Genomic DNA, 22,763 nt, shown 5'->3' on the forward strand with positions numbered 1-22,763 from the left:
AATGAAAAACCTTCGTGTTTTCATCAGCCTTTGCATAAATGTTCTCGTGCTGCACCTTCTGCGCTGTATTTGCTCACACTTTAACTTTGTCTCTTTTTTAGATTTTAAAGTGTATTTTCTGTCACGTTGATTTGAATGTTCTTGATATTCTTGCTGAAGGAAAGCACACTGAATTGCCTCTGTGTGTGAAACGTGCTATGAGAAAGCTGCCTCGCCTCTGTGTGTGTGTGTCGATGTCATCACCCTGAGTCACTGCTCGTTTCCAGAGAGGAGAGCTGTCCTCCTGGCAGTTATTTTCTCTGGCTTCATGCAGCTCCTTAGAGGAGGTGAATCTGTTAAACCAGGAGATTAATGCCAAAAGAATAGCCTCTGATTGTGTAACCATCTCTTTGTGCACACAGCCACACGAGCTCAGCTGCTAAACAGAAAACGGTCCCGAGTATTGTAATTACCATGCAGCGTTCTTTTGTCTACCGGGTTTCTAATATTATTTATCGTGGTTATGCATTTGCTTCTGACAGAACATCCAACATACCACCACCCTTCGAAAGCCGCTAATCTCACCAAACTACGAGCCAGTTTATAGCATCTGTGAACTTTCTCCTCAGCCTCTGCTCCTCCCTCCTACAGCAGAAAATCCACTCACGCGGCACCTCTAGCATCAAAACAATAACTGTTATTTAATACAGCACACAGCTTCCTCATGGCGCCCAGGACCCGCTGCTGTAGCGTGTAGAATGTGTGTTGTAAGGTTTTTGGTTTGTTCATTATTTATGGTGACGTCATCGTTTGTTGGGACTAATATTTCTGTAGGTTTCAGCTCAGACCGCGGCCACATTAGCCCTCAGAGGTCACTGCTTTCTCCCACCTTCCTGTTGATCCTGATTTCCTGGAGAGGCCTTTGCTTTAGAGCCTAAAATGAAGCAGATCATAATTATTCAGGCTTAATGAGACTTGATGGTTTTGAATGCAGATCTTCACTAAATATAATTCTAGTTTTGTTTATTTCTTCCAGAAACACACAAACCCAGATTCAGATAAGAACTGAAGCTAAGGAGCATCAAACATAGCAGTGTTTCCCCTAGGAATTTTTCCAGCTGTGGCGGGGGGCGCGGGGGGGGGGGGGGGGGGGATTATGACACGTCTCTAAAGTAAAATTTTCCAGTGCAGATTGGAGACAACCCATAGAAGCACTGATTTGCTCTCATTTCAGAGAAAAATAGAACAGATGCACCTAATAAATAAAATTACTAACAAACTCAGGAATCTGTTTCTTTGCTTCACTGTTCTGGTGCTGAGAATATCACTTATGCGGATCAAAGGAGATACACAGATGAATGCACCTCTTATTTATTATTTGGAGACTACATTTACTGCAGCTGGCAGAGGCAGAGATTGTTTCTATTGACACACGGAGTTTACAGAATCATTTTAAATGTTAATAGGGGAAGACTGCAGGAGGGAGCGGTAAAATACAGGAGGTCCCCAGCAAAAACAAACTTTACGAGCCTGATGAAACCCGCTGGTTTTCCATCAGGCAGTCACGGGGCAGCTCCAACGACCCAGTGGCTGTGCTGGGTCAATGTTATCGAGCCCAGTCCGGTACCGGTTCGGCCGTGAACGAGCCGAGGCGACGTCGTGCTCTGCTTAAGAAGAGGTGTTATTTTCCCGCTTCAGAAGAAGTGTCCAACGTGTTTTTACGCTTTCTCCGAGACATGTCACGTTGCTAAGTTGTTAGCGCCGCGTGCTAACACGTCAATAGTGCAGCGTAGCCTGCTGGAGGTTTTAAGGGTTCAGATGAAAACACCCTACCTCTCATGCTGCTCACACATCGATCTTAAGTTGTTGCTGTTGCGCTCACGCCGTAATACAGTATTAGATGCGGTTAAAGTCAGACATGAATAAATAAATAAATTTTACATGAATAAGTGATGATTAGCCTGGTGGGGAGAGGAAACCCTGTCAATTTCGTCAACACTCGTTTATCTTAATGCTGCTGAAACAAGTAAACCACAAAGCATTATATCCACTGCTACCTTTCTGATTTTAAACTCAGTAACTTATGCTGTAACTGCACCTTGCCCTGCCTGCTCCTCCTTGCTGCCCGCCGGCTGTGATCACAAGCGACAACATAGTAGTTCCCGCTGCTTCTTCGGGAAACAGCGCAAAAAAAAAAAGAAAATAAATAAATAAATAAAACGGGGGATCTTGTAGGCATGGCGGTAAGATTTCAGCCGTGGCGGCCCGCCACGGCTACGCCTATGTAAGGGAAACCCTGCATAGTCATGATTAAATCTTTAGTTTTCACTTATTGTCTGCAGTGATAAATATTTTATACATCCCCATTTGAATGTTTTTATTAAACTGCAGAGGCACCCACAGGTGCAGCGTTATCACTTCCTGTTGTTTGTTTCACTGCTGCTGATGAAAAGTGTAACCTGGAGAGCTCAGCGTGAGGTAGGGATCTCGAGCCAGACCTGTGATCATCACGCTCTCTGAGCCTCTGAGCCGGTATTACTTGGGGTGACATGACAGGGGAGATAAGTGGCCGCCCAGTAACTGGATGGTTGCAAGTTCGAACCCCCTCTGTCGCAGTCATTGTGTCCTTGGGCAAGGCGCTTCATCCTGCATGCCAGCTGGGACTGGGGGGCTGAGTGCCCCAGAGCAGCTGAGGCTACGATGTAGCTCATCACCACCTGTGTGTGAACGTGTAAATGGCTGAATGAGTGGATGGTTTGTAAAGTGCCTTGGGGGGTTAGAACTCTAAAACAGGCCATTTTCCATCTGACTAGTTGAAGCTAGTAGTGCGTTACACCGCGGCCTTTTGGAACATCTACCAACATCTTAAACCAGGAAGTGACTAGTTTATTGTTTCAGGCATTGCAGTTTGGTGTTCGTGATCGGAGCGACTTTGAGTTCATATTCAACAGAACAAATATGATTAAAACTCAATAAGAACGGATTCTTGTTTAGCCTGAAGAGCTTTGGTATATTTTTCCTTGTTGATGTTCTGAAGCGGAGGTCTCTTGAAGTTTTCTGACCTTCCCGATGTGCAGAAATCTCTCAGCTAAATATTTATGCAGAATATTTGTTTTTATTATAACCATCGCATGATGACTGAAAGCAGCCCGAGGCCTTTTCCTCTGAAGGACACAAACAAATGTCAACAGAAGAAGCTACAGCTTCTACTTCCACTCCTATAGATGAGGATTATGTTAGACCGTTTAAATCCGTCTGAATCCACAGGATTAAAACACATGGTTCAGATCAGATGATCTCAGAGAGGCCCCGCACCTGGCAGGCTCGTCACATCACAGGGAGAGGCTGAGGAATGGTTCTAACCTAAACAAAGTCAGCTCCTGCTGAGACGTTCCTCTGGGGTGTTGGACATGTTAGAAGAGTCCTGCTGCTCCTGCTCGTAAGCCGCGATCGGTCGTTGGATTCCATGACAGCTGACAGCTTCCTATGAAAACGCTCAGGATGGAGCAGGCTTTTGTTTTTCTGTTTCACTTTAGAGCTAACCGTCCGTGAAGAGGTTCCACATCTAGAGTTTCAGGGTGGAGCACCACGGCCATGGGTTTTCTTTTGTTGGTAGAACTGACTCTAAACATCAGAAAAGTTCTTGTTTTATCACAAAACAAAGACTTCCTGAAGAGACCTATCATGAGTAAGAGCATGTGTAGTCACTGTGAGAGTAATTAGAATAAACGTGTTCCTAACTAATGATGATAGTAATCATCATGTCCTACATCATGGAGGCACCACGCTCCATCCTGACTGAAACTCTGCCTGTGGGGGCCGTGTAACGTGACACCGTGTAAACATTAGCTCAGACGTCACCCAGCAGCCTCTGTTATGCCCGAGCTGCTCTGGAAACACGTGGTCGTCTCCCTAAAGGACCAACCAAACCATGGCTGCTGCATTAACTGGTGTGTTGTTTCATATTCTCACACACGTTGGCATCACTAGATGCTGTTTACAGGTGCGGGGCCAAAGGTCATCCCAAACCACTTTGTTCAGTGATCTGACGACAGAGTTTGGAGGTTTCATGAACCATTTGTTTGTTTTTGTGTACCATTTCATCGAGTTCAAATAAAACATTCAGAGTAGGGTTGAAGGTGTTTTTGTAACAAATATCACACGTGAGACTTTTGTTGCTGCAGGTAGTTCAGGGCATTTTAATGGTGTTTCGTATATTTGTATCATATTGGTTTAGACTAGGGCTGGTGCACTTAGTAGCTCTGTTGTCTCACAGCAGGAAGGTCGTAGGCTTGAATCCTGGCTGCAGCCTTTCTGTGAGGAGTTAGCATGTTCTCTACATGCACACGTAGCATTAGCATGTTCTCTACATGCACACATTGCATTAGCATGTTCTCTACATGCACACGTAGCATTAGCATGTTCTCTACATGCACACATTGCATTAGCATGTTCTCTACATGCACACGTAGCATTAGCATGTTCTCTACATGCACACATGGCATTAGCATGTTCTCTACATGCACACGTGAAGTTAGCATGTTCTCTACTAGTGTTGTCCAAAAAATCGATACCTAGATATAAATCGATGCTAAAAGTGGTATCTAAATTAGATATTCCATCCCTGTGGTATCGATATTATGGACTATTATACACAGCCTTCATCAAGTACACCGACACGCACGACAGCCAGATGCCGTAAAGCAGCCTCCGCCTCCCAGACAAACAGAAGAAGAGGACGCCGCATGGCTACATTGCAATTTCCCACGCGAGTTGTCTCCGATCCAAGTTTTGTCTGCCAAATAAAACAAAAACATAAACAGCGAATTTGGGAGGGGCTTCACAGCCCAACTTTATTAGCATACCAAGTCCGACACGTAGTTTTATATTCACGCTTATGTGCTTAAAGGAAACTCCCGTTTATTGCAACCCAGACTTAATTTCTAGCATGCAGTACGTTTGTTTACTCACGCTGACAACTTTGGTGCTACTTGGATTCCCCGGGGTATTTACCGTAGATCCATCGGCGAATCGCCGTCAGTGTTTATCCATATAACGGGTGCGGACGGGCACCCATGGTGCAGCCTCGAAATAAGACATTATTTGCACCAAAACATCTTCATGTCGAAAAGTTTTGTTAGGAATCATTAACATGATTCCCCTGTTCGTTTGGAGCGGGTCTGGTCTGGGATTTCTAGGCGTAAACAGACTAGCTGCGGCTAATCTAACCGGCGATTTTAATGACGTCACTGCTGTGCGCCAGTCTGTTTTTATTAAGATTACCGGTAGATGTACCTTTGTCCTACTGTGGAGAAATTTGTTTTCTCCCTTTATTGACCAACAGAGTTGTTCAAAAGTACAGAACAAAACATATGGCATTACATCTTATGACAAAAATGCACCTTAAACAGAGTTTAAGCAGCAAAACATCACTCTGCAAATAGTGTATATATAGTGAGACAATTCATGATTTAAAGTGTTAACTTTCGCCAGTTCTTGTATGCACATTTTAAAAAATGCTGATACTTGAAAGGTTTAAGCACTTTATACACTTAATTCTTAACATTTAATTTTTGCAATATAAATTGAGGAATGTTAATTTTTGAATAAACTTGTTCAATAAATTGGTGTTTTAAATAGTATCGAAATCGAGTATCGAGTTTTTTCCCCAGTATCGATCCGAGTTTGAAATTTTAGTATCGTGACAACCCTGTTCTCTACATGCACACGTGAAGTTAGCATGTTCTCTATGTGCACACATGAAGTTAGCATGTTCTCTATGTGCACACGTGAAGTTAGCATGTTCTCTACATGCACGTGTGAAGTTAGCATGTTCTCTATGTGCACATGTGAAGTTAGCATGTTCTCTACATGTAAGCATTTCTTCCCACAGACCAAATTGTCCCTGTGATGGACAGGAGACTTGTCCAGGTTGGCCCCCACCTCTCACAGTGAGCAGTGAGTGTTGTAGGCTGGAGATGCAGCTTTATCTCTCATAGCTAAAACCATGGAACCAAACGGTTCAAACAACAACAAAAAAAAAGGAAGAAAAACTCACCAATAAAGTCATTATTGACACTTCTAATGTTTTTATGGGACAGCACCTGTAAACTTTTAACGGACTGAGCCACAGGTGCACTTTACATCCACAGAAGGAAGCAGGTATCATGTGTTCACCACCTTTGTGGACCACTACAAACTCCCAGAGCTCAGTCAGGTGTGGATCAGAAGGGTTTTATTACCAAATGTGCGAGAATCACATCATTAGAAAATTGCTGCAGTCCAAATGGATCAGAGCCTCCTGCCAGATGGGAGCAAGTCAAAGAGACTGTGTCCAGGGTGAGATGGGTCAGCTGTGAACCTGACTGCATGCCTCAATGTCCTGGAGGAGTACATGCCCTGTATGGAGGGGAGTTTACAGCCAATGACCTTCTCAGCCGAGCGTACAACACGCCGCAGGCTCTTCTTGCCCCTAATGGTACCTCCGGTGTACCACACAGTGATTGAAGAGGTGGGGATGGACTCGATGACTGCGGTGTTGAACTGTCTCATCGACTGTGCTGATAGGTTGAATTTGTTCAGCTGCCTCAGGAAGTACATCCTCTGATGGGCCTTTTTTTATGAGGAGGAGGTGGTGGTGGGCTCCTATGTGAGGTCCAGTGTGATGGATCTGCTCGTTCTTTCATTGTTTGTTCAGTCGTCAGTAACAACCTGTGGAGCTAACAGTTGACCTCCTCAGGTCCTGACGGCTGAGAAGATAAAGCAGCAGTGAGTTAAAGACACAAGTCATTTTTATCAGGCTGATAAACAAACAGTTGGAATGCTGGTAAAGAAAATAATGAGCTGCTCAGTCAACACGGAGACTGTTTACAAACACTCAGTGACATATTATACCAGGAGTGCCCAATCCTAGTCCTCGAGGGCCGGTATCCAGCATGTTTTAGTTTTAATTCTGTTTCAACACACCTGATTTCAATCAGCAGGTGATTAACAGGCTTCTGCAGAGCCTGATGAGCTGCTGCACAGGGGACTCAACCAGTTAATCAAGTGTGTTGGAGCAGAAAAACCACTAAACCTGCAGGATACCGGCCCTCCAGGACCAGGATTGGGCACCCCTGTATTGTACTCTCTTAGGTCTCGTGTATTTATACTCTGTTTACTAATCTATCCAGCGTTTGTATACTCATGCATTGGAGGCTCACACATGCTTCAGATGTCAATCACAATAAGCTGAAAGACATCAACAGAAGTGAGAAAAGTGGGTCAATCACAGCTGTAATGTCACAAGTCTACAATATCTAATGGCATCAGTAAGAGACGTGCTGTGCTCTCCTCCTCAGAGGCCGTAGGAGAGAGAAACAGCAGTCACAAGTCCAGGAGGAGTCCGCTTCAGACGATGTTCAACGGTGACCAGGTCAGTTCTGGTTCTCTCACACGTGAACTTGGCTCCACCCTCGAGTGTTTGTTTATAAATAAATAACACAGTAATGAACATTTGTTGTCATGTAACGCACAGAGAAAGCCTGGGACGACACTTTATGCCGTTGTTGTGAAAACCTGCAGAAATGGAACCAGCTGCATGAACTTAGCTCTGAATCTGACCGACGGCTGTGTTTTATCGTGTCAAACAGCTGCTTTGATGTCTCCCACCACACTGAAGCAGGTCTGTGAGAGTGATGTCTTTGTTGTGCTGTCAGACAGCAGGAACAGTTCAGCTGATGTGGTCGCTCCTCTAGCGCCAGGGCACCAACCAAGCGCAGAGTCAGCTGTTTGTTAGAAATAAAGTTCAGGTTTGTGCTGCTGTCTGATGTTCTCCACTCGTTTGACTCACTCCCTCATCCACGTTGCTGTAGTCCTGTATGAGCCGCTCTGGAACAGCTGTTTCCAGTTAAGTCTTCCAGTAAGGACAAGGAGAGCGTCTGTTTGTGAAAGACTTTTCTCTCCGGTTTAAGGAAACTTTAATATTGATGCACCCAAAACCTCTTAGATTAACAGGTTATTTCTCTGGAAGCTTTAGGGAAGCGGTTCACTCTAGCAGTAAAACCTTTGTCTAATAACGTTTAAACCATATTTTAAGATTAAAATACCAGATAAATGACCACAACTTTCCTACAGATGAAGATTATGTAATAACTCTGCTCTTGGTTCGAGGGAAATGTCTTTCTTCAGAGTATTTTACTGAAACCCGAGGTGCCCGGACTCTGTGTTACATTGAGTTCTGCTGAGGGTGAGTCAGCGCTGGCTGGACACAGTCGGACCACTCTGGTGTTTCCTGGATCTTCCTGTGTCTGGACAAACAGAGATCCACTCATTGGGTCGGGCACCAAGTCCAGCTGAGTCTCGTGTCTCTAACCGCTGCAGCAGCGAGTCGGCCCAAGTAAATAAAAAAGAGTAAATAAGACATTTCTGGAGACCAGAGTGAACCGGATGACCTCTGGTTCCTTTGGGTAGTTTGAACTTGGGTGGAGCAGTCAGACCACCAGCTGAGAGGAACCGGACAAGATCGTGTTTTACTGGACTAAGGTTTGAGTGCCTTTAAAAACTGGTTTTCATTGGTTCCATTTCCCCCACAGGTTGAGTCAGCTCTACAGGCCATCCACCAGGGGCGGCGGGAGCTGTTGGAAGAAGCCTGTCGCTCTTACAGCCGCAAACGCAGAGTCCTCATCCCAGAAGACCTGAAACACATCATCGTGGACGACAAGCACGGCCTGCTGTACTGCTACGTGCCCAAAGTGGCCTGCACCAACTGGAAGCGGGTGCTGATGGTTCTGACGGGCGTTGCTGGAGCCCACAAAGACCCACTAGCCATCCCAGCTAACGAGGCTCACGTCCCAGGAAACCTCCGCACCCTGTCCGAGTACTCCACCTCAGAGATCAACCAGCGTCTGCGCTCGTACCTGAAGTTTATCTTTGTACGAGAACCCTTCGAGCGCCTGGTGTCTGCGTACCGCAACAAATTCACACGGAGCTACAACACAGCCTTTCACAAACGATACGGCACAAAGATAGTGCAGCGGCACAGGCCACACCCGCAGCCAGAAGCTCTGGAGAAAGGAAATGACGTCTCCTTTGAGGAGTTTGTGTATTACCTCGTAGACCCGGCGACCCAGAGAGAAGAGCCCTTCAACGAACACTGGGAGCGGGTGCACTCGCTGTGCCACCCCTGCCTCATCCACTACGACGTGGTGGGGAAATACGAGACGCTGGAGCAGGACTCCCGCTACGTGCTGCAGCTGGCCGGGGTGGACGAGCAGGTCAGCTTCCCCGCCTCATCCAAAAGCACCAGGACTACAGGAGACATGGCAGCCCAGTTCTTCCAAAACATCAGCCCTTTTTACCAGAAGAAGCTGTACAACCTCTACCGCATGGACTTCCTGCTCTTCAACTACTCCGTGCCAGCCTACCTCAAGTTTAGATGAGGCTGAGGTGACTCCTGAACACTTGAACTCACTGACGGAAGCCTAAGAAGGACCGTTTCACAGGAGAAGTTCTTTCTGCAGGTCTCACCACGGACCCTGGACAAACGTTCCTCATCAGAGCTGCAAAGAAAAACTGCTCTAGAACAGCTGGAAGGCTGGCAGGACCTTGACGAATGAGTTTTTATTGTAAAGAATGAAAAAGTGGATGTGAGTCGGTGGCTGTGAAACGTGTCATCAGCTTTGGTTTTACACTCGTTTCGGTTGTTTTCTGCTGTTTCCTAAAATTTATTTGCACACGTCTACAAAGATCAGCGAGACGATGAGTAAGCAGATGGTTTCCAGAGAATGTCTTCTAACATGCGTGCCTTCCACGGTGGGCCTTATTTGGTTTCCAGGCAACAGCTTTTTTAACTGTGAACCCTGTTTCCTTTTGTACTGTAGAAGAGATTTTGTGCAACAATGACATTGTTTTTATTTATTGTGTTCTTAGTAGTGTTACCAAATCAGACCAAAATAGACATGTATTATTCTACAGTTTTCAAATAAATGCATTTCACCTCGATGGGTTTTGTATTTTCATCATTATTCACGTGCCTGTTATCGAAAGATTCATTTAAAAAACAAGGACACACACACACACACACACACACAGCGACATGTTCACAGACGCAACCAAACAAACCCTGACTCAGCGTTTAACACAGTGAGCTGTACTCCGCGGGAAAATTCTTCACATGAATTTCACACCTTTAGAAGCACAGCTGAACATCGGGTAGCCCGTGATCACATTAGACCATCGTTTGAGTTAACAGCAGGTGGGTCAAACCAGGCAAGAGGCATCGATCAGATGGATTTGCACACACACACATACACACACACACAGGGCAAAGTGCCATAAGCGTTAACATGACCCATTTGTATATTTTAGGCCGTTTTTACAACTTTTGTCCTAACTTGTGAAGGACTTGTGCCTCAGATGGTGAATGCTTGAGTAAGCACATTATGTGTTTGACACGTTTATTTCGGAAACAGCACAGAACAAGCTGCTGACTGTTGGGTGTTCCTTAGATGTGGTTATCTATAGTTAAAGCCTACCACTGAAGATCTTTTGTTGGTCTTTTTTGTGACGATCCTTCTTGGTATTAAATCTTAGCTTACCATGCTAAAGTCCCCTGCTTCCCCCAGTCTAGCTGCTAGGTGGGTTGAGTGCGTGCAGCATAATCAGGAAATAACACACAACGGCCATTTTGAAGCCTCAGTAACGTGTGGAAGATTCACAGGTCCCATCTCAATACTGGCACTTCCACCCTGGGGTGCGAGTGCTTAGGGTGTCCCGATTGCCTTTTGCACCCTTGATCTGCACTTCACCCAAGTCTGCATCGATGCAGACTTGGGTGAAGTGCATTACCCACAATCCGTTGCTGTGGGAGAAAAGGCTCAAATCATGTTTTTTCTAGTTAAAGTAGTTACATTTAGGGATGATTAGTTGATGCTCTGAATGTTTTAGACAAAGCAGCAAGTATTTCAAATAATCTGTTTGAAAGTTGTTAATAAAGCTTTTTTAAAAAGTATCACAGCATCCTGGCGTGCATTGTGATCGATGACGCAATGCTCCCCGTCTCAGATCGGCAATTATTTGCACGCACTCGAAGACTTACAGCACATTTTCTCCAAGTGCAGTTTGCTGAAGACCGCAGGGCGAGTATTGGGATTGGGTCTTACGTTGCCATGAGCCAATAGCCTGGCTCCTCCTCATGCTTGTCAACACATTGCCCCTCCCACCTAATATTTGTCACCAACATGACTCCACCCCCTCTCATGCTGGTCACCACCATGGCTCCTCCTCCTCGTGCTTAGTCACATTATCCTGTTGAATGACCTGGTTGTCCTGATCTTCAACCTGGAGTTGAAGGTCCACTCCTCTAGCACGTACAGCAGGGCCAAGCTGTAAGAGCTGTCGGTCATGCACCTGAGTTTGGAACACACCTGGTAGCTAAAACAAGGGAGAACTTACGGTACAGTTTAGTGGTGCTATTGACACGTTGAGGCTTATTCCATTACCTTCATTAGTTTTATAGGTGGAACTGGAAAAATGAGAATCTGGTGCTAAAGTCCATTTATGTCAGTGACCCAGCTCAGACTGAGAGACCATCTAAAGGCTCAGGAACCCTCTGCAGGTGTTCTGGATTCATGAGCTGGTCAGAGTGACCCTTTGAGTCTAGATTATTGAACCTTTTCACAATATTCAAATTTTTTGTGATGAGGGGTTTTCATCTCCTGTAAGCCATAATCATCACAGTTATAACAAATAAAGGCTGAAACATCTGGATTTACATGTGAAGAGTCTGTCTCATAGATTAGTTTCACTTTTACGTTGAATTGCTGACAGAAATGAATGCTTGCACAAGATTTTTTTGTTTCACCTGTGCCTGGTAGTAAAGGTGACTAGTCAGGATTTCAAAACACACGGTTTATTGCTAAGAAACATTGTTCCACCAAAAACAATCAACTCATGGTCCCAAATGTGCTCATGAGTGTTTTTCCTTCAGACCTGTCCCTCCAGGGCAATATTCCATATATTAGCTTCAGTTCCAGGGTTTATATACCTGTAGCTGTTTATTAAAGTCTGCTGTTTCTGTGTTTGTCTACCAGCAGTTTTACAGATTATGAGCTAAACTCCCAACATGTCCTCTACTCATTCTGATGTATATTTTCCTAAAATGTAACTGTTTTAGTTGGACTTATTCAAGTAAAGTCATGGAAGGACAATAGCTAATGCCTCATTTTTTGAAGCTCAGTAGTTAACTGGATTCATCCACTTAAATAATGCTCATCCATAGGTCTACAAACTGAAAACATCAGACTCCAGTGTCAGTAGATCAGAACATCATAACCAGCCTGAAGCTAAGAGCCAAGAAACCCGTCCCCAGCAGGTCCCCCAGAGCCGTCAGGTAGGGGATGGAGTAGTTGTCTGGATCCAGGCCCCGACGCCACAGCCAATGCACCATCAGACCAGCGGTGTAGATCAGAATCGCCACCTGGACCGTGACAGCAGACAGGTTTCAGATATCTGGTGTAGTTTAGGCTGAGGACACATTTTCTTTTGCAGGTAACATTCATGAACCTGAAGCAGAGCAGCAGAGAGGTAGCAGATGATGAAGGCGGATGTCATGGCAGCGGGGCCCCCCTGCAGCAGCTGCACCGTGTACAAGAAGAGCAGGTGACCCGGCACCACCAAGGAGACCAGGACTCTGGCGGACTTGGAGTTCACATCTAGATAAACACAGAAAGAGAAGCAGCAGATATTACTTTTCCCCTTTCAGCAAAACAACAAAAGTGGCTCTGTGGTTAAACAAACACATTTACCCCTCATCAAGAAAACATGTTTGTGTTTTGCAGTTTTAATCATCATCATCTTCATCATCATCAAACTTTATTCTGGGCCTTTAAGGTCCATAATGGGAAGGATAACGCAGTGAACAGTAAAAATAGATAAATTCATAAAGAATAAAGATTAAAGGATTAAAAACAGATTAAAAAATAGCAATAAAATAAAAACACGTTAAGAGCAATAAAGCAAGTTAATAATAAAATGACAACCAATAGCAATATAAACTGACAAGATCAGTCAAGCCAAGCCAAGCCAACTTTATTCATAAAGCACTTTAAAAACAGCCCTCGCTGACCAAAGTGCTGAACATAAAAACATAAAAGCATAAAACAGAATAACATAGAATACAGTATAAAATTAAAAGCACACTAAGACAAAACCACTAAAATCAAATAGAAATCCAAACTTTATTTGGTGTTAAAAGCCAAGCTAAAGATGATTTAAAAGTTTCCAGTGAAGAGGCCTTTCTGACCTGTGCTGGCAAAGAGTTCCATAGTCTGGGAGCAGCAACAGCGAAGGCCCTATCCCCTCTGAGCTTATGCTGTGTCCTTGGAACGACCAGGAGCAACTGATCAGATTACCCGAGCGACCGAGAGGAGGAGTGAACGTGCAATAGCTCAGAGAGGTAGGGTGGGGCAATGTCATGGTCTGCGTCTGCGTCTCCCCTCGCGTGTCTCCTTGTGTTCTCCATCCCTCTCTGGGTTCTCCTTTTGTGTCTCCTAGTGCCCTCGTGTGTTCTGCGTCTTCCTCATGTGTCTCCTGGTGTTCCCCATTTGCCCCCAGATCTTTAGCCCTCTTGGTTTCCCTCTTCAGGCATCCCCCTCCCAGGTCCTGTGCTCCCATGGCCCCCTTTTAGTCACGCCCCTGTAGTTTTTCTTTCTGTAGTGTTTTCCTCTAGTTTCAGCTTCCCCCCTTAGAATATTAGTTATGTTTGCTCAGGTCTTTAGGTTTAATTCTTAGGTCATTTTCCTTAGTTACAGCTGTTTATGTTATTGGTCTCTCTAGTGTGTTTTTTCCCATCGGTGTTTGAGGTTTTTTCCCCCTCCTTAGATTATTAGTTATGTTCCTGCTCTTCTTGTCTTTAGTTTTTATTCTTAGGTCATGCTTGTTTCCTCCCTAATTAGTAACTCAGTTCACCTGGTCTCTCTCCCTACACACCTGCAGGTCATCTCCCTCTCATCCTCCCCAGTGTATAAAGCCCTGTCTGTGTCTCACTGTCTTGTCAGTCTATTGTTTGGTGTCAGCGTTGTTTCGTGCCTTGTCTTGTAGGTTTGTGCTCTATGTGAGCTTTCGTTCTCCTGGGTTTCAGGACTTTGGTTTTTGGCTTCCTACCCTTTTGGATTTTTGGTTCCTCATCCTAATAAAAAGGATTTAACTTTTAAATCGCTCCTGCCTCGAGTCATCTGGTGTTTTCTGCATCTTGGGTCCTAACCTCCTCCTAACTCGCAATGTGACAGGCAAGACCATTTAAATACTTAAAAACAATTAAAAGAAGTTTAAAATGAACCCTAAAATGGACAGGAAGCCAATGCAGTGACGATAAAACAGGAGTGATGTGTTCACTCCTTCCTGTACCAGTTAAAAGTCGAGCAGCAGCTTTTTGCACATGCTGAAGTCGAGACAGTGAGGACTGACCCCGACTTTCCACGGGAGCCGTCAGCAGCACGTTACTGCAGCAGCACGTCATAGCTGCTGATAGGAACCGCTGTGGTCAACAGAACCTTTTCCACTGGAGCCGTCGGCAGCCGTCAGCAGCGCGAGTCGGCCGCGTCTCAGGAGCAGCATGTGTCGGCCTTTACGCGCCAGTTCTATTTTCTACGCGCAACGCCTCTGAAACGGGTCAAGTTCGACATTTTTGGGGAAGGAAAGACAGGAAATCGGACGCGGAAATAGAGAGAAGCTACCGAGATTTTCAGAATAAAGAACGTACTGCCTTCCGGTTGCTTTACTTTTAAAAAAAAGTTACTAAATGTGCGGCCCCGTGCGAAGTTATCACCTAGCTAGCGGTCTCCTTTGTTTTTCAGGTCCGTATTGGCGATTATAAAACGAACAGAACATAAAACACAAACCATGTTGTAATTTTCTCCTGCTTGTTGTTGTGTTTACTGACAAAGTCACTCGTGTGACTTTGTGCTCTGTCGGTGACAGCTGCTCCCCTGCTGCTTCGCGTTTCGTGGGAAGGGCCAAGCAGCAGCTTACGCGAGCAAGACGTGCTGCTGCAGTAACGTGCTGCTGACGACTCCCGTGGAAACCCGGGGTGACTCATACCAAAATACAAAGAGTTACAGTAATCCAGACGAGTTGTAATAAAAGCATATATTACAGTTTTAAAATCCTCTTTAGTGAAAATATGCCTTACCTTTACCAACTGTCTCAAATGGATGAAGCTGGATTTGACAACTGCACTGATCTGACTGTCCAACCTAAAATCACTGTCCATTTTAAAACCCAAATTGGTCACTGTTGGCTTTCTGTGCAGAGCCAGGGGGGCTAAGTCCATAGGAGTGGGCCTGCTGGAGCTGGAGGTACCAGTACCAAAGACAATTATCTCTGTCTTTTTCTCATTAGAATTTAAAAAGTTAAAAGCCATCCAAGATTTTACCTCATCCAAACAAACCGCTAGAGATTTTATACTGCAGCCATCTTTTTGTTTTAGCGGTATATACATCTGTGTATCATCTGCATAGCGATGGAAGGCAATTTTGTGTTTTCTAAAAATGGATTCTAGAGGCAGCAGATACAAACTAAAAAGTAGAGGACCAAGTATTGAGCCCTGAGGAACCCCACATGACAATGGAGCAGAGGAAGAGTGGAAACTGTTTAAGCTGAAACAGAAACTTCTCTGTGCCAGATATGATCTGAACCACTCCAGGGCAGTGCCACGGATCCCAACACATTGCTCCAAGCGTGACATTAAAATATTATGGTCCACTGTGTCAAAAGTAGCAGTCAAATCTAAGAGAACTAAAATCACAGAATCTCCTGAATTTGTTGCAAGGAGGGTGTCGTTAAAAACTCTCAACAGAGCATATTCTATGCTGTGAAGAATCTTAAAACCTGACTGAAAAATCTCCAAAACATTGTTATAATCTAAAAAAGATTTTAACTGGCTGTAAGAAACTTTCTCAAGGATTTTTGATAAAAATGGAAGCTTTGAAATGGGCCTAAAATTTGAGAGCACAGTGGGATCAAACCGAGGACAAGATCAGTCAAACATACAGGCAACAACACCAGTGATTCCAAAGGTTAGAATAGAAACGAGTCATGCTTCGTGTCGTTGTGGACAAGATAGAGATAATACCAGTTCCAGAGACCATCAGCCTACACATACATCTGTACATTAGATTGTGAAGGGTAGCAATCATGAGCAATAAGAAAATTTTTTTAGGTAATAATGTTATGGTGTCTGAAGTTTTATTCCAACAACCCCATATTTTCTAAATCTCACTGTGTTTTGCTGATCACCATGACTTGTGGTGTCCCCCAAGGCTCAATTCTTGGACCTCTGCTCTTCAATCTCTACATGCTCCCCCTGGGTCAGGTCATACACAATAACACTATTACCTATAATAGTTAAGCAGATGACATCCAGATCTACCTAGCTCTATCAGCTAGTGACTGTACTCCCCTAGACTCACTCTTTCAGTGTTTGGAGCAAGTCAAGGATTGGATGCAAGCAAATTTCCTCCAAATAAACAATGTTAGAAATCTTGGTGTCATAATTGATTCAGACCTGAGCTTCACTGGTCACATTTTTTTTTCTTTTTTATTGAGAACCTCATTAGCTCACACCATAGTGTGGAGCTATTCTTCCTGAGGTCTCTTTCAATTTCATTACAAATATTTAACAAAACACCCCCATCCCCATCCCCACACACACACACACCCAGCAACAACAAACTCCAGGAGCTCATTATAATCGTACCACCTCAATTGCTATAATAATATACCAATAAGTTACCACACACTTCAGAGTTCATGAAAAATCTAAATAGGTGAAAACGGAGAGTTTACACAGAGCAATAAATAACTATATTCAAGAATCAAAAATCATATCGCATCACATCCATAACAAACAAAAATTATAGAAGCTGTCATATCAGTCACATTTACAATTCACTGTGCAAAATTTACTGTTGTGTGAACAAGAAAAGCTTTAACTTCTTTTGAAAACATCTTCTGTTGTTCTCTAATAACAAAAATCTCGGTATGGCATTCCATGCAACCATGGCTCTGTAATAAACTGCTCTTTGCCTTTGATTAGTTCTGCAGCGCGGTAGTGCGCACCTTATGTCACTTGTCTGTCTCGTCGTGTAATCATGATTGTCTGAAAAAAATGATAATTTGTCATAAATTATTTTAGGTATTTTTGTAGTTATTATATTTCTTATAAATGTGATCAGTGAATATTTTAATCTACATTTCACTGTTAACCAGGCCAACCTATCGTGCATTATACTTACATTTGTTCTATAATTACAACCCAGAACAATTCGTGCAGCTTTATTTTGTGCCACTTGTAACTTATTTAAATTCATTTCACTTGTATTAGACCAAATAACTGATGCGTAATCTAAATGAGACAGTACTAATGTTTGAACTAAAGTTTTTATCTGCAAACGAGGAATAAATTTACAACAATATTTGATCGTGCCCATACTTCTTCCAAGTTTCAGCAGGACATGATTTATGTGACTAGTCCATGACAATCTAGAATCCACAATTACCCCCAACAGTCTTGCTTCTTCTACCTGCTCTATCGCTATGTTACCTAGCTTCAAATGCAGTCTAGGTGTCATCTGTAGTGTATATGTATTCCCCACTATCATGCATTTAGTTTTTTCTGCATTGATTTCTAGTTTGTTCATTCTAAACCATTGTGTAACTAAATCCAACTCCTTTTTTAAAATATCATTTAATTGGCCTTCTGTTTGTGCTGATGCAAATAATGTTGTGTCATCTGCATATATAGCCATGGTTGCATGTTTTAAAATCAAAGGTAAGTCATTAATAAAAATAGAAAACAAAAGAGGGCCCAAACAACTGCCCTGTGGCACTCCACAATCTAACTGACCCGTTTCAGAATAACTGCCATTAAAATAGAAGTTGAATTTGCGATTCGTTAAATAACTTTCTGTCCACTTAATGGCGGACGACTGAAATTTATAACGTTCTAATTTTTTTAATAAGATTTTATGATCAATCACATCAAAAGCTGCACTCAAATCTAAAAATATAGTACCAACTAACTTTTTATCATCTATTTCTTCTAACCAATGATCAGTAATCTGAGCAAGTGCAGTAGTAGTGGAGTGACCCGCCTTATATGCATGTTGATAAATTGTGTTTAATCTATTTGTTATAAAATATTCTTGTATTTGTTCATATGCTACTCTTTCCAAAAGTTTGCTTAATGCTGGTAGCAAACTTATTGGCCGACTATTTTTACCAGACAGTGGTTCTCGGTTATTTTTGATTAATGGAATTACTTTAGCCTTTTTCCATTGGGCTGGAAAAATACTTTGATTAAAACTTATGTTAATAATATGTGAAACTGGCAGTAAAATAAAATCTGCCACCAATTTTAGCAATCTTATATCAATATCATCCATTCCAGGGGGTTTATCTTTACTATTTAAGATTAATTTTTTAGTGTAATCCTCTGATACCTCCATAAACTTAAACTCACAATCTTTCATTTGCATGATATCGTCCTTAATTCTTTGATAAGATGTATTTTCTTCTTTTCTCTCCTCCCTGGTATTATTCAATGTTTTAATTTTATTGATAAAAAACAGTTTTAAATAATCAGCTATTTCTTTTGGTTTGGTTAAAAAAACTCCATCTGCCTCTAGAACAGTAGGTGCCTTCCTTTTTTTAACCCCCAAAAGTTCATTTAATGTACCCCACACCTTTGCATGATCTAATTTAGCTTCTATGATTCTTCTATGATACGCTATAACTATAACTAGATCAGCATTTTATCATCTTCATCAAATAGCATGACTCAGAGGTCTCATGTCCAGACACGACATAGAGAAACCCATTCATGCATTCATCTCCAGCAGGCTGGACTATTGCAGTGGTCTTCTGACTGGTCTTCCCAAAAAAGCTGCGACGCAACTGCAGCTTATTCAGAATGCTGCCGCTAGAGTCTTAACAAGAACCAAGAGAACTGAGCACGTCACTCCTGTTCTTCTCCCTCTCCTGATAATAACTTTTTGCTTTCCTTGACGTTGGATGTGCTACTACTAGTTTATCCGTTTAATTATAGATCCACTAGGATAAATACAATAAAGTTTATCTCTCACCAAACAGAATATTTACTAAGAAATCACAATGTAACCATAGAAACACTATTTGGTGTGTGTGTGTGTGTGTGTGTGTGTGTGTGTGTGTGTGTGTGTGTGTGTGTGTGTGTAGCTACTATGCTGCTCACAGATGGAATCAGCTTCCTCATGACCTCAAATGTGCCCCAACTCTAGAAACATTGAATTGTCTCTGTGTGTGAAACTGCTTTTCAATTCAATTAAATTCAATAATACTTTATTAATCCCAGAGGGAAATTAGAGTTTCAGTACACACAATTCTGAGATCAGACTTACATACATGACAGGAATTGGTGACTGTGGTCATTCGCAACTCGAGCCGCGCTACCGTAACAGTTAAAGCTGCTTTAGTGAATCCACAGAACACTCCCCTTCCCTCTGGTAACTTTTCAGAATCAGAATCAGAATCAGAATAAGCTTTATTGCCAGCGCTCCAGCGACCCAGAGCATAAGAACTTGACTCCGCAAACACAACCTGACCAAGGTTAAACACACACACATGTAGACATGTAGACAAAAACAGGTACAGGCAGTCACGAGAGCAGCCAGGACGGCGCTCATTTCATTAGATGAAAAGGGTGTTACATGAGGATAAATGGGGTAAGGTAAGAAAAGGCATACCAGAGTTAGTCCCAGCAGGGAGTAGCTCTACTATACAAAAAAAAAAAAAACCTCCTCAACATAGAAGCACGAACATCACAGTTACAAAACTTCAGATTCCGATAGGGAGGCGGGGTGGGGCGGGATCCTGAATCCTCCAACGGGAGCTGCCAGTACGGCGCTCAGCCAGCTGCAGTCAAACAGGTGGGAGGGAGAAATGAGGGACAGAGAGCACATTGAGTTTCCTGCAGGTTGATGACCTCGAAGCAGAAGTCACAATCTGAAGGCACGGGGGGAAGTTCGGGACACAGCATCTGTCAGCATTCCTCCTTTCGTGGGGATGTGTTGATGGCAGCCTTGGAGGCTGCCTTGGCGTCAGATAAGGATAAACAAGACTTTGTTTAGGGCAGACAGAGATAATTTTCCTCTCTGCCTTGGAGTCCATTAAGTGGTCATTCATGTCCACCAGTGAGGCCAATTATATGTTCTAAACATCCCCACACCGTCCGGCGACCCTCTCCGAGATGACATCCATCTTGCGCACTAACACAGGCAACACCGCGAGGACATTGTCCAGCTTACGGTTCACCTCGAGTAACGTCCCAGTCTGTGAGGTCACCGCACGGGCGGCACATTCCGTGGGTACGGGTCGCACTCCAATCGCTCCCGTCTTCCCAAATTTCCAGAAAACCAGATATCCACCCACTCCAATCAGAAGAAATCCAGTGATCATCGGGCCGAATATCCACAAATCTTCCACGTCCTCGATGGACAACTGAGAGAGGCACACGATTCGCCAGACCTCCCAAGAATCGAGTGCATATCCCGCTGCGAATGTCCCTTGAGGACAGGTGGGAGCCCTCTTCTCCGTTCTCATCGTAGAAAAAATCTTATCAATCGCGTTGAATGACCAGTTAATTAAGTTCATTTTCCAAAAAGAAGTAGTGATTTTCAGGAGAAATGCAGAGAAGTGCTCTGTAGGCAGACAGGACAGAGAGCCTTGGGGAAGCAGATAAGGGAGCTGAAGAAAAAAGCGTCTGTACTCTCTGAGACGGTTCTGTCAGAACCAGAAAGCCACGACGCCAGAGGAAACGAGAGAGGGCAAAATTTGAGCTCAGTGCACACCTCAACAACACCATGTGACTAAAATGTGCCCTACCAAGTGGTTGACCCGCCTATCAAAGGGTTGAAAACATGCACTAATTCTTGTATTTTACTCTGATTGGGTGTCACGAAGAGTTTCATCTAAATCTCAGAGGGAATGAACCTGCAACCTTATGATTACTGGACAACCCAATCTACCTCATGAGCTACTGCTGTACTACTGCTTTGTACTACATCAGGACTGGTCTATTAGATGTTATTTCTTTTTTGGGAGGCTTCTCCCATTAGCTATTATTTTTACATGTACATCAGGGCTGAAGTGAGGAAAAAAAGAAAAATTGTGTCATCAAATGAACCCTAAAACAGCCGTGTGACACGTCGCACATCTGCAGTAAAACTAAATTCAAAACAAATGTAAAAAAAGTGCATTTTTTCTGCTTTTGTTCCTTTGTTTTATTCACTAACTGTCACTTTTTTATTGTATTCCTGTAGTAAAGTTTTGAATAAAGTCTTGCTTGCAGGAATGTATTTGCTGAATGTAACCTGAGGAGCAGAATGTGGCACACGGTCCAGGACAGCCAGCACTCATCTTAGGTGGAAGAGCTCCAGGAACACTCCAATAATGGAGGTACGTCGACATCCTGCTGGCCTGGATGGCTGCTAGATTTCCTGCTACGCCTGCAAGGATGACACACACACACACACACACACACACACACACACACACACACACACACACACACACACACACACACACACACACACACACACTTATAAATCCCAAAGCAGCAAACGTGTTTTCTGTATTTGTCTTTCTGCTCTGACACGAGCCCTTTGGGGAGGGAGGTTTTTATTATTGCTAGAATTAGTTTCATTTGCTCTCATGCAGATTTCATCCCAGCATTTTGTTGCAGATGTTGAACCATCCGTTGTTCAGCCAACATCTTGTTTATAACTGGGTTTGAGAGAGTCCGTCACTCCAGAGTCAACAAACTTTGGAAAATGTATTTATTTTCTGGAAAACTAGTCAGCAGTTATTCCCGACTCTATGTCCCAGGGGGAATTCCTTTTGTTGTTAAATCTCTGGAAGGGAAATCACATTTCTGTGCCATATTTGTTGTAATGCTGCCTGCTCGCCACAAGGGCGGATTTGGTTAGGAGCACGACAGAACCTCTTGGTTTGAAGCAGATGGATGGTTAGAACAAAGCAAGAGGAGGTTTTCTGGTCAGCAAGGCATGAGAGGAGAGCGCTGCACTGGAATGCAAATGTCCTTCCTGAGGAGAGATGGCACAGAAGCTGGCAGAGCTGCTGCAGAAACAGGAGCCAGCAGATGCATAGTTGGCATTCTGATCAGGCCTGTGGTTCATGTAAAGACCGTTGTTATTCCTTGCTGCTCAGCAGGCTGCTTTGTGGTCAGCTGATTTCAGTCACTGACGGCTTTCTACTTCTTAACGGCTCCTTGTGGCTCTTTTGACACAGAGGCAACTCCTCGGCTTCAGCAGCACTTTCATGCCTGGTGATTGATGAGGGGCTCCGATGGGCTCAGCCTCAGCATGTGTTACAGCTGTACAGGCTCCGGTCTGTAGAAAGAGCATGGCTTCAGATCCACGAGATTTACTGCTGCGCCCGGCATGCCCCTGCCTTCAGACGGCATAGTTCATGTGTTTTCCTGGTAATTAGGAAGAGAAGGAAGCTCTGAAGCCAATCTTTAGCTGAAACCTCATAACCATAAATCCCATCGCTCTTCCCTCAGAACGACGTCTCTGTTTGATGTTAGAGTTTGAACAATGGGGAAAATGCTCCTAATTGTTTTGGTTCAAATAAAGGGATTACTGTCATATTAGTGAGAAGTCATTTATTATTCTGATCCCCCGGGCCTCACAAACAGACAGTAATTCAGCTGTGCTCAGAGAGACCCCCACCCAGTGATGACTAGAGGT

The 22,763-nt window shown here is 43.7% G+C and overlaps 2 protein-coding genes across 3 annotated transcripts in view; one reads left to right on the forward strand and one right to left on the reverse strand.

The window, feature by feature from the left end:
* LOC107385837 (carbohydrate sulfotransferase 11) overlaps positions 1–9,960 on the forward strand; it is a 29,299-nt gene extending 19,339 nt beyond the window's left edge. Inside the window, exons 2-4 of one of the 2 annotated variants that reach the window (XM_054748107.2) lie at positions 7,320–7,393; positions 7,496–7,642; positions 8,553–9,960. In XM_054748107.2, coding sequence (XP_054604082.2) covers positions 7,320–7,393; positions 7,496–7,642; positions 8,553–9,398 — 1,067 coding nt within the window. In that variant the 3' untranslated portion in view covers positions 9,399–9,960. The remainder of the gene's footprint in view (positions 1–7,319; positions 7,394–7,495; positions 7,643–8,552) is intronic. The other variant, XM_015959976.3, reaches the window with a different exon arrangement.
* A 1,295-nt stretch (positions 9,961–11,255) lies between these two features.
* Positions 11,256–22,763, reverse strand: part of LOC107385923 (solute carrier family 41 member 3) — a 32,900-nt gene continuing 21,392 nt past the window's right edge. Inside the window, exons 9-12 of the mRNA XM_054748095.2 lie at positions 21,366–21,500; positions 12,523–12,671; positions 12,285–12,436; positions 11,256–11,391 (exon numbers count right to left, since the gene is read on the reverse strand). Of these exons, the coding sequence (XP_054604070.2) occupies positions 11,256–11,391; positions 12,285–12,436; positions 12,523–12,671; positions 21,366–21,500 (572 nt within the window). The remainder of the gene's footprint in view (positions 11,392–12,284; positions 12,437–12,522; positions 12,672–21,365; positions 21,501–22,763) is intronic.

This window comes from Nothobranchius furzeri, chromosome 3 (assembly GCF_043380555.1).
Source record: "Nothobranchius furzeri strain GRZ-AD chromosome 3, NfurGRZ-RIMD1, whole genome shotgun sequence".
NCBI lineage: Eukaryota > Metazoa > Chordata > Actinopteri > Cyprinodontiformes > Nothobranchiidae > Nothobranchius > Nothobranchius furzeri.